Source organism: Lithobates pipiens, unplaced genomic scaffold (assembly GCF_037356315.1).
Source record: "Lithobates pipiens isolate NorthernLeopardFrog02 unplaced genomic scaffold, aLitPip1_a1.2 Scaffold_16, whole genome shotgun sequence".
Classification (NCBI taxonomy): Eukaryota; Metazoa; Chordata; class Amphibia; order Anura; family Ranidae; genus Lithobates; species Lithobates pipiens.
In genome coordinates, this window is record NW_027507748.1 from 365,806,392 (window position 1) to 365,819,101 (window position 12,710).

At 41.6% G+C, this 12,710-nt stretch overlaps 1 protein-coding gene across 22 annotated transcripts in view; it reads left to right on the forward strand.

Annotated features, from left to right (window-relative positions):
* Positions 1-12,710, forward strand: part of MACF1 (microtubule actin crosslinking factor 1) — a 416,995-nt gene that overhangs the window by 347,309 nt on the left and 56,976 nt on the right. For 17 of the 22 annotated variants that reach the window (XM_077482044.1, XM_077482062.1, XM_077482048.1 and 14 more), the window contains 5 exons: positions 3,556-3,715; positions 4,012-4,338; positions 5,921-6,005; positions 6,936-7,177; positions 7,314-7,520. In XM_077482044.1, coding sequence (XP_077338170.1) covers positions 3,556-3,715; positions 4,012-4,338; positions 5,921-6,005; positions 6,936-7,177; positions 7,314-7,520 — 1,021 coding nt within the window. The remainder of the gene's footprint in view (positions 1-3,555; positions 3,716-4,011; positions 4,339-5,920; positions 6,006-6,935; positions 7,178-7,313; positions 7,521-12,710) is intronic. The other 5 variants (XM_077482064.1, XM_077482059.1, XM_077482058.1 and 2 more) reach the window with 1 other exon arrangement.

Here is a 12,710-nt window from a genome sequence, read left to right on the forward strand (position 1 = left end):
ATCCATTTACAAACTTATTTTATATATACTGTGATTCTGTACTTGCCAAATATGGTGCAGAAATCTCCCTCCACTCCAGTCTAGCTTCATCCATTTTAATTGTGGGCAGCTGAAGCTGCTGCCTGTTCACTTCCTAGATTTACACAGAGGCACACCTCCAGCTCTGCAGCCCTGCAGCTCTTATTGGCCTTCTTATGACTCATCCCCCCTCCCTTCCTGGCAAACTCTCACAAGTGAGAAAGAGAGCTGTGCATGATGTGATAAGCCTGGGCTTTTTTTGAAGACAAGAAACAGGTAGTGGACTGTATAAGGTATTTACTGGCAGAAAAAAAATGTTTTATTATCCAAAGTTAAAACAAGGGCAGAAGATTTAATAGATGGAAAGTTGAAAAAAATGACTGAAGGTCCGCTTTAAGCTGTGTTTTAGAGCAGCAAAAGCACATCGGTGTGAAAGTGGCCAAAGACTTCCCCTGCACTGCATAGTGGAAACTGCAACAACAGGGTGCTGAATTGTACTTGGATCTTTTACAGGCATCCTCTTTATAGTTGATACCAGAGCCTATAGACGTTCTGGTGCAAAAGTAGACTTTCTTAAATTGCCCCAACTCTTTAAATATCACTGCTGCAGCTTGTTATAGGTTGTTTGGACACCAAGCTCTATCTCATGGCAGTGGGCAACTACTTTTATTTTTTTTATTTTTTTACACTGGAAAATATATATATATTTTTTTTTTTTGAAGGAGCAAATATGGCAATAATGGTATGATCTGGTACATTACTTGCCTACTATCCAGTTAGTGTCATAACACTTTTTATGCAGTAGTAATGTGGAACTGTAGAATTTTAATATTACATAAGTATGTGAATGCAGTTCAAGTGTTTGTAGCGGGCTTATCAATATGTGTCTGTATAATAAAGCCTTGTTTTGATTTGTGGGTTATAATTTGCTTCGTGTATGGAGTATTCTTTCCTATTATCTCACTATTGATTGAAAACAATAGAGACTTTACGATAGTGATTGGCAGCCGCAGAACAGCAGTTTTTTTAAATATAAAGTTGTGCTCAAATGTTTGCATACCCTGGCATAAACTGTGAAATCTTGGCATTGATATTAGAAATATGACTGATCATGACAAAAAACGGTCTCTTATTTAGGGATAGTGATAATATGAAGCCATTTTTTTATCACAGAGTTGCTTGGCTCCTTTTTAAATCGTATTGATAACCGAAATCACTAAAATGGCCCTAATCAAAAATGTATATACCCTGCAATGTTTGGCCTTGGTACAGACACACAAGGTGACACACACAGGTTAAAATGGCAATTAAAGGTTAATTTTCCACATCAGTGGCTTATAGTTAATTGCAACTAGTGCCTGTGTATACATAGTCAATGAGCTTGTTAGCTCTCGTGTGAATGCACTGAGCACTCTAAATATCGAGCCATTGGGAGCAGAAAAGAACTGTCAAAAGACTTGCATAAGAAGGTAATGAAATTTTAAAAAGGTGGAAAAGGATTTAAAACACATGCAAATCCTTGAATTTGCCACTCGGTACTTTTCAATCACTTAAGTGGAAAATTCAGGGGATCTCTTGATACCATGCCAAGGCAGGTAGGCCAAGAAAGATTGCAGCCACAAGAAAAGCCAAGTGAGGTGTGTCAAGGTGTTGTCGGGCATATTATAATCAGGCCTTTTTGTGGCGTTGGTGCAGTAAAGTCTTCTTCAAGTATCGTACTGTGCTCCCGAAAAACAACCACACTGTCTTTTTCCAGAGCAGCCTATATTTCTCCCGAGGTTACCTGTGGGTTTTTCTTTGTATTTTGAACAATTATTCTGGCAGTAAGACCCCTTTCACACCACACCGCCCATAGCGTCGGTGGTAAAACGGCGCCATTTTTAGCGGCGTTTTACCGCCCGATTTGCGGCGCATTTCAGCCACTAGCGGGGCACCTTTACCCCCCCCCCACCCCCCGAGAGAGGGTTAAAACTGCCAGCAATACACCGCAATAGCGCCGTTTTGCTGGTGGTATTACAGAGCTGCCCCGCTGATTTCAATGGGGAGCAGCGGTAAACACACCACTCCAAAGAAGCTGCTGGCAGGACTTTTCCCTGACGTCCTGCCAGCGCACTGCTGTAGTGTGAAAGCCCTCGGGCTTTCACACTACAGACAATGATGCAGCTTTTTTAGGGCAGATTGCAGGCGCTATTTCTAATGCTATAGCGCCTGCAAAACGCCCTGGTGTGAAAGGGGTCTTATGGTTGGAATCTTTCTTGGTCTACCTGAGCTTGGTTTGGTATCAAATTTTGCACTTAATAAGTTATGAGCACTGACTGACTGACTGGCATATCCAAGAATTTGGATATCTTTTTATATCCTTTTCCATCTTTTTAAAGTTCCATTACTTTGTTACGCAGTTCTTTTGACAGTTCTTTTCTGCTCAGTATCTAGACTGCTCAGTGTATCCACAAACAAACTAATTGGCTATTTATATACAGACACTAATTGCAACAGATGTGAGCAATGAACCTTTAATTGCCATTTTAACCTGTGTGTGTCACCTTGTGCAACTGTACCAAGGCCAAACATTCCGGGGTATGTAAACTTTTGATTAGGGCCATTTTGGATGATTTCTGTCATCATTAGGATTTAAAATGAGCCAAATAACTGTGTGATAATTGTTTTATATGATCACTAACCCTAAATAAAAGACAGTGTTTTTTTGGCATGATCAGTCATAGTTTCAATATCAATGCCAACATTTCACGCTTTGTGCCAGGGGGTGAAAACATTTGAGCACAACTGTGTGTGTGTGTGTGTGTGTATATATATATGTATATACACTGTATATTTAAGATTTAGGGCCAGTTCACACCATAGAAGTGCGTTCCAGTTGCTTTTCCACATGTGGGCTTTTGGCGTTTTTTTGATAGGTTCCAGTGCGTTTTTGATGCGGTCCAGTGCATTTTTTCCAAGTTTTTTAACCTTAAATAAGGTCATGTGTGCTCCAGTTCGTTTTTGGTGTGTTTAAGTGCGTTCCAGTGCATTTTTGGTGCGTTTTACAGCGTTCCAGTGCAGGAAAAATGCAACGTGTTCTACTTTTTTTTCTGAAACTGGAGCGCACTGTAACTGCAAGCACTAGTGGGGCACTAGTGTGAGCTATGCCATTGAAAACGTATGACCTACTTTCCATGTGTTTTTGATGCATAAAAAAACGCACTGGACTGCATGTGGTGTGAACTGGCCCTTAGTAATTATTCAGTAACATTGATCTGTGGCCTCTTGAACCATGTGAAGTGTAAATTTTAGTGCTTTGTCCATTTTAAACCTAAAATAGTGCCATAAAAGGAAAGCATCCCTAACTAAGAACCTCAACTATCCTCTTTAACAAGCTTCCTGATGGGTATAAATATTAAACTATCATTTTTGGAAATAATTGCTGTGTGGTCTGTATAATGGCTGGAACAACTTGATGACATGTTCTTTTCTGATTATGTATTAATACAAAACCACTATTATTCCACTAAATGACTCTGTATTATGGTCTTCCTACAGGCAGAAACAACTTGATGACATATTGGTTTTAGCCAAACAATTTCATGAGACGACCGAGCCTATATTTGACTGGCTGTCTACCACAGAGAAGAAATTGGCAAATTCTGAGCCAATCGGTACACAGACAGGCAAAATTCAACAACAGATCTTACGTCACAAGGTAGGGGGGGGTGTGCTAATGGAGGAATCAACAAGTTAGGGGGGGGGAAAATACGATTATAGACTTTTTTTTGTTGTATAGTTCAAATATTTCTTCATTTTTTTTTTTATTGACTGTTTAATACATTGTTTATCCATTTGTTCATTTTTTTTTTCTTATGTATTGTTTTGTTTATTTTAAGTTTTATAATTTGGTTCATTGTAATCATTTTTTTCATTTGTGTTTTCCTTTTATTTTAATTTTTTTTGCCAATTTCCCTTCTGTCATTTGGTGGGTTCTTTCCGGGTTACTCACAGAGCCTAGAGGAAGACATAGCAGTCCATGAGCCTGATGTACATCAAGCGGAAAGGCTAGTGGACTCCCTCTCTGCCCTCTGCTGCAAAGCTGAGCAAGATAGGTTGGCACGCAAGCTAGACTTCCTGCACTCTCGATACAGTGAGGTGCAGGATCTGTGCAGTAGAAAAGGTGCCTTATTGGGGCAAGCTCTGAGCAATGCTAGGCTTTTCGGAGAGGACGAAGTGGAAGTCCTAAACTGGCTGGCAGAAGTAGAGGACAAACTGAGCTCTGTCTCTGTGAAGGATTACAAGCTGGAGGTCCTGCAGAAACAACACACTGACCAAAGGGTACACCATTTTAAGTTTATCTCTTGATTATTTCTTTGCTGTTTTTTTTTTTTTTTTTTTTATTCATTTATGATTTTGCATATTTTATTTCACATTTTTCATTGACATTTATTCTAACAATTTGTTTGCATGGGCTATTAACTGACTGCACTTTCTATTGGGAAAAAGTCAGTTTAATTGTGCTGACCTTCTATTGCTTCTCAATAGGCTTGCTTTTTGGATTTTAGTTTCTCTGGAGCAATTCCATCTGACCTGATATTTTTTTTATAGCAATGTGATTACATCATTGTTTTAAGCTGCTTTGCTCTTGACAAATTATTAAATCCTCTATAAAAAATCTTTTTGGTGCCAGCACTGATCCAATTGTTGGGTTAATTAGTCATAATGCAGCTGTACATTAACCAGAAGATATTAGCTATGCTGGGGAGCCTTGGTACATTAACCAAGCAATAGACAGGCAGTGCAATTTCTCATGATCTCACTTCTGAGTGACATATTCAGTTTTATATATACTATTCATCTTCACTTTCATTGTTTAGGCAAGTTTCCGTATGCAGTGATTTTATTTTCCATTCAAGCATTTGCATCCCCTCTTAAGAAGTCTGGCACAAGTGACTACGTAGTGAACTAGACAAAGCAGGGGTTTCCAACTGTTTAAACATCGGTCAAATATGAGCCATGGGTGCCACTTGGTAGATGTCAAAGAAAGATACAGTTTTTTACTATACAAAGCGTTTGTGTTACAGACCTTGTATCAAGGCAAATTTGTAGTACATAGTTAGGTTTTTTAGCTTCCACAGTAGCTTTCATAGCTTTTTGTCAGTATACATCTGCCATCATGATCATTCAGTCAGTTTCTACTTGCTTTCCTAATGTTTGAAGTACAGCCAAAGCTTGTTTGGCTGTACTTCTGGGGATCACAGGAGTGCAGTTAGCTCTGCACTCCCGTGACTCATTTTCAGCAGACAGCAGGCTGAAGTTACAGAGCCTGTCCAGGCTCGAGCAAGATCGCCACAGTTATGTTGGGATCTGTCCACATGCCTGGACCGGCACCTGGCTCAGCCTCTCAGTGAGCCACTGAGGGGCTGAGCCGGATGCTCCTGCCCCCTCCACTGCCCAGTGCTCCAGTGAGCGGGGAGGGAGCAGAGTGATGACTGACAGTCACCAGCTCTCCACTCAGTGGAGACTAAGAACAGAGCGATCATCTGTTGTGTGATCGCTCTTAGAGCCAGTGGGGGACAGCTGCAGCATCGGATCAGTGCTGCAGCCATATAGATGAGTATGTATGTATTTTTTTATTTACATCTTATACTTCCCCTTTAAGTTGTGGCCCACACACACTTTGTGGAGCAGAACCGGGTCATGTACAACTGTTTGCTTAATTGCATACTTATTCTAGATTAGTGGCTGGGAAATCATTGAAATGATTTTTGCAGTGCAGCAACCAAGCAGTGTCAGAAGGCACTACCAAGTAACACACTTGCCACCTTTTCCCAAATTAATGATTTAACCAAAATGTAGCTTACTAGACTGGTCCTTTTTCAATTGATGTTTCCAATTTGATGTTTTCTTCTTTGCCCAGAACCTTAGTGAAGAGATTGTTAATAGAAAAAGGAACGTGGACCAAGCAGTTAAAAATGGACAGGCTCTGCTCAAGCAAACAACAGGTAATGAGTGGTTCAGTGTTAAGTTTAAAAGTGGATGTATAGCCAAAGGATTTTTTTAGAAAACCACTTTGTACTCAGTGCTGCACTTGCTGATAACTGTGGATAATTGTATAAAATGAAATGATGTATAGGAGGTGAAATCAAATAGGAGGCTACTAATCAGTAAGCTGTCGGGTGTGCATATAACAAGCATGTAAACTCATTGACGTTAAATGTGAATCTTACATTTAAAAAACATCCCGGAGGTATGTGCTTGGGGGTATTAGATAGTCAACAACAAACACTATTGGGATTATCAAGGCTGCCTTTTGGAGCGTGCTGGGAACATGGACACTGCAAAAGAAGAAGGTGATGAGAGAGAGGCGCCAAGCTGCCAATAGTGAAATTCCATTTATTGTGTAACAAAACAAATCTCCCGCCTTCATCAGAGGCTGAGGGGGTGGGAGTTAGGCACCAAAACGTAATTCAGATTGGCTCCCTCGTCGCAGGCATCTGACAGCTCCCCTGACTGCTTGTTCACCTTGTGACGGCTTCATGGCAGCTCACCCTAACCGCTGCAGCAGACTTGTCATCTCACTGGCGTCAACCTTGCACAGATTCTGATGATTGTGCCAAAGCTTTTTTTTTTTTTATGTGGACGTTTGTGAGTGCATCTTTTTATTAGATTTATATTTTGTCACACAATAAAGCATGTTTTTTTATACTGTAGATAGGGGAGATGTTCCCTTACTTTCTGCATGGACACAGTACAGGGAGACAGACCTCAGTAAAAAGCATTCTTTTTTTTTTTTTTTTTTGTGAGGTAGGTAGAGAAGGGTTTTGGCTGATGTTTCACTTTAATGTAGCCAGGAAAGAGTGCAATATTAATGATCACTGTATGGACTGGCAGTGAGGTTTCCAGTTGCTATTATTCTAATGTTTTCATTGTAGGTGAAGAGGTCCTCCTTATCCAAGAGAAATTGGATGGTATTAAAACACGTTACTCTGACATCATAGCATCAAGCGGAAAATCTCTCAAAACACTAGAACAGGCCCTGCAGTTGGCCAGTAAGTTCCAAACCACTCATGAGGAGCTTACCAACTGGCTGGGGCGGGTGGAGGAAGAACTTGCTCAAACAAGTGGACAGTCCCCTGCTGGAGATCAAATTCCACAATTCCAGCAAAGGCAAAAGGTATAAAACTTTCTAGTGAAATGTGGTCACGTTTCTTTAGAAGCATTGTGAATGCTTTTTTAGACCTATTTAACATATTTCTTTTGCTTATTTGTACTTTTATGCTAACCATTGATAAAATGTCATTTTACTTCAGGAGTTAAAGACAGAGGCTATGGAATATCGCATTGTCCTTGATACTATAAATGAAGTTGGCAGTGCCTTATTGGAACTGGTACCCTGGAGAGCAAGGGAAGGTTTAGACAAGCTTGTCTCAGATGCTAATGAGCAGTATAGATCTGTCAGTTCCACTATTGCACACAGAGTGGATCAGATTGATGCTGCTATTCAAAGATCACAACAGGTAAGTACTTAAGCCCCATCCTAAAAATAAACATTTAACTGAAAAAAATAAAAATAAATGTTACTTACAACTCCAATACAGCCACCCCATTGATGACAATTGATAGCATTTGTATGCTAAACTGAAGGGGGCAAGCTTATCTTGCTACATCACAGGAGCTGGCATCTAGTACTTGCCACACTATAGAATAGGTGGATCATGTTGGACACATATTGAACTGGATGGACTTGTCTTTTTTCAACCAACTATGTAAAGCATGCATCCTGGCTTTTCCTCTTCAGTTGAGTATATAATACATGGAGCAGAACAGGGCTGACCTGGTGGCTGTGATAGTGTTTAATTGCTCATTACAATATGTCAATATGTTTTTTTTCTTTTGCTAAGCATATGTTTGTGAAGGTATAAATGTGAACATGTGTATCAAAATATGTAAATGTTTGTAAATGGTAGAGTGATACCATTTTCTCAATAAATGCACACCAGCTTATCAGACCATATGAGGCACAGCTGGAATTGTGGCCTCTTGCGCTCCATTCCATGCTATTCATTCTTCCATTTAATATGTCCTTGTGCATTTATTTTTACCTACATTTTTTAAATCACTCTGTGCTATAAACTGCCCTCAAAGACTGCACAGTATTAGATCATCAACCTAGTGCTAGCTACCACCAGAGAACCTTTTGAAAATGTATAAGCTGAGGCGTTGTTATTACCTAGAGACATCAGTCAAACAGCATAGGTCCATTGACAGCTCAGCATCCATCTTATTAGCCCCACAGGTACACATAAATTATCTGCTGTGTGCACATTTAGACAACTCTGTTTTACAGTCTTCCAGTCTTTGAATATGAATAGACTGAGTCTAAAAAGAAAGAAGATGAATTGGGTTTAATGATAAGATACAAATAACATGGCTAAGTTTTACACTTATTAGTTGTAGAGGGAGTCGAACCTTGATAAGCAATTGGTAATACAGTGGGTAAAATAAGTATTGAGCACGTCACCATTTTTCTAGGTAAATCTATTTCTAGGTGCTATTGACATGAAATTTTCACCACATGTCAGTAACAACCCATGCGATCCATACATACAAAGAAACTAAAACAAATAAGTTCAGAAATTAAGTTATGTGTAATAAAATGGAATGGCACAGGGAAAAAGTATTGAACACATGAAAAAGGGAGGTGCAAAAAGTAATGGAAAGCCAAAACACCAGCTGAAATCTATTGGTAATTAAAAAGCAATCCTGCCCCTTATCAGTACAAATTAATATCAGCTGGTTCAGTCTCAACTGATGGCCTATAAAAAGGTGTCTCATTACCAAGGTGTCACACAAGAAACATCTCATGGGTAAAAGCAAAGAGATCTCTCGAGACCTTCTCAAACTTATTGTTGCAAAACATACTGATGTCATTGTTACAGAAGATTTCTAAACTTCTGAATGTTCCAGTGAGCACTGTTGGGGCCATAATCCAGAAGTGGAAAGAACAAAATTTCACCATAAACCAGCCACAACCAGGTGCTCCTCACAAGTTTTCTAACAGAGGAGTGAAAAGAATTATCAGAAGTGTTGACCAAGAGCCAAGGGTCAGTTGTGGAGAGCTTGAGAAAGACCTGGAATTAGCAAATACAATTGTTTCAAAGAAAACAATATGTAATGCACTCAAGTGCTATGGTCTGTATGCACACTCACCACACAAGACTTCATTGCTGAAGAAAAAGCTTGTTTAAAGTTTGATGCACAACATTTAGACAAGTCTGTGAAATACTGGGAGAATATCATCTGGTCAGATGAGACCAAAATTGAACTCTTTGGATGCCATAATACACACCATGTTTGGAGGCCAAATGTCACTGCACATCACCCCAAAAACACCCACACCAACAGTGAAGTTTGGAGGTGTGAACATCATGGTGTGGCAGGATTTTTCAGAATACAGTACTGGCAAACTTTATATCATTGAAGGAAGGATGAATGGAAAAATGGACCAAGACATTCTTGCTAAAAATCTGCTGCCATCCAACAGGATGATAAAGATGAAATGAGGGTAGACATTTCAGTAAGATGGTCCCAAACACAAAGCCAAGGAAGCAATCAATTGGTTTCAAAGAAAGAGAAAATAAAGCTGCTAGAATGGCCTAGCCAGTCACCTGACTTAACTACAATAGAAAATCTATAGAAAGAACTAAAGATTCAGAGTTCATAGAAGAGGCCCACGAAACCTTTAAAATTTGAGGACTTTGGAAGAATGGACCAAAATCACACCTGAGCAATCCATGTGACTAGTTTACCCATATAGGAGGCATCTTGAAGCTATCATTACCAACAAAGGATTTTGTACGAAGTATTTAAATAAAAATTGGTTAGCGTGATCAATACTTTTTTCCCCGTGTCATTCCATTTTATTACACATACCGTATATACTCGAGTATAAGCCGAGATTTTCAGCCTCTTTTTTGAGGCTGAAAGTGCCCCCCTCGGCTTATACTCGAGTCATCGCTGTCTGCCCGCTCGATCAGCGTGTCGAGCAGACAGACAGCGGCCATTCTATAGTTCAAAAGCCGCGCCTCCGGCTCCGCCTTCGCCTGTGATAGGCGGAACACTGAATTTCCCAGCAGCCTGTGTTCCGCCTATCACGGACATCGTATCATCCTCGTACTACGGACGAGGATGATACGATGTACGTGATAGGCGGAACACAGGCTGCTGGGAAATTCAGTGTTCCGCCTATCACAGGCGAAGGCGGCGGCGCAGCTTTTGAATTTTACAATGGCCGCCGAGGCGCCGACGAACGAAGAGGGCACGGGACGGAGGCAAGGCAAGGCACGGCACGGGACGGGACGGGACGGAGGCAAGGCACGGCGGCGAGGCACGGAGGCAAGGAGGCTCGGCACGGGACGGAGGCTCGGGACAAAGGCTCGGGACACAGGTAGGCTGGACACACACACACACACACACACACACACACACACACACACACACACACGGATGGATACACACACACACACAGGGATGGATGGAGACACACACACACAGGGATGGATGGATGGATGGATGGAGACACACACACACAGGGATGGATGGATGGATGGACACACACACACACAGGGATGGATGGACGGACACACAGGGATGGACGGACACACAGGGATGGACGGACACACAGGGATGGATGGATGGATGGAGACACACACACACAGGGATGGATGGATGGATGGAGACACACACACACAGGGATGGATGGACGGACACACAGGGATGGACGGACACACAGGGATGGACGGACACACACACAGGGATGGACAGGCATGTCTTACCCTCGGCTTATACACGAGTCAATAAGTTTGCCAGTTTTTTTGGGGGTAAATTGGGGGCCTCGGCTTATATTCGGGTCGGCCTATACTCGAGTATATACGGTAACTTAATTTCTGAACTTATTTGATTTAGTTTCTTTGTATGTATGGATTGCATGGGTTGTATACAACTATATTTACCTAGTAAAATGGTGATGTGTTTAATGCTTTAACCGCTGTATGTAAGTGTGTTTAAGGGCAGTGCAATATGTGCCATAGGATTGACTGATGTAATCAAACAATAAGCAGTGTATTATTACTGGTTGATTCCATCCAGCTCAGCCCTCAGGATATGTACATGTCTTTCGATTTTTTGCTTCTTGTATAACTGTTTTTGTTTAGTATTTTATATGTTCTGTAATGTCATAGAGTGCATATTTAGTTAGCTTTATATGTAGTTGTGGCTGTTTTGAAATTTGTTTCCTGATGACAGGGTGCTGAGAAGCAGTAGGCAGTCTTTGTGCAGTAAACTGTGTGGCTGCTTGCTTGTGTTTTTAGATCTATTGGCATATGTGTTTCATTTTTTTTCAATGGCATACAGTTAATGCGGAACTAAACCCATCTATCTTTTACAGCCAAGGAAGCTGCCATTTTAGCCTCTGTGTTGATCTGCAGTTGCCATGGTGCTATACATGTTATCAAAGATACCAGCCATTTGATGGCTTGGTAGTTTGTTTGAGAGCTAACATAAGCACACTAGTAACTGTAACAGTTATCAATGGAGGCATGCTATGCATGTAACTGTTTTGGGAAACTGTTAAATATAGGCATTAAATTTACCTGCTTTCTAACGGTCCAGGTCTCTCACATCTCCTCCCCAGGTGCCGATATTCGGGCATCTCCATTGGCTACCTAGGGAATAATATAACTCTTGTGCAGGAATTGGGCATCCTGGCACACAGTGACACTCCTGGCAATGTAAGCTGTGCATCTGTTTACTTGCCGCAAAAAACTTCGAGCAGGCAGATAGATGTAATTTATTGTAGACATTGCATGTCTCTTCTGTTTTAATAGCCTACATGCTCGTAGTCTTTTGTTTAAATGCATTCCTTCCATTTTAGACCCCTTTCACACCAGGGCGTTTTGCAGGCGCTATAGCGTTAGAAATAGCGCCTGCAATCCGACCTAAAGAAGCTGCACCATTGTATGTAATGTGAAAGACCAGAGGGCTTTCACACTACAGCAGTGCGCTGGCAGGATGTCCGGGAAAAGTCCTGCCAGCAGCTTCTTTGGAGGAGTGAAGGAGCAGTGTGTTTACCGCTGCTCCCCATTGCAATCAATGGGGCAGTGCTGTAAAAACGCCGGCGGTATTTAACCCTTTCTCGGCCGCTAGCGGGGCGCTTTACCGCCGCAAATCTGGCGGTAACACGCCGCTAAAAATAGCAGCGTTTTAACGGCCACGCTATCGGCAGTGTGGTGTGAAAGGGGTCTAAAGGCTACTTTTCTTTGCCCTGAAAGGTTTACTATTATTTGGCATATACATTGAGGGGAGTGCAGGGAGCAGTGACCATGTTCAAAGTACATCAATCTGTGGCATCTGCATAGATTTCAGTTTTCTGCGGTCACATCTGTAATGCCGCCTACACATGGTCAGACTATCCGGGGGACCAGTGTCCGCCGGACAATCCGCCCGTGTGTGGGCTCCAGCTGACTTTTTCTTTCCAAAAGTCTGGCAGACTTAAAAGTTTTAACTCAAAATTGTCCGCCGGACTCTGCAGTTCGTCCATAGTCCATATCAGACCCTTATCTGAGCGCGCAGCCCGGCTGGTCAGGAAAGGGGATGGGGACAAACGAGCGCCCCCCCCCTCCTGAGCCGTATCAGGCCGCGTGTGGGGG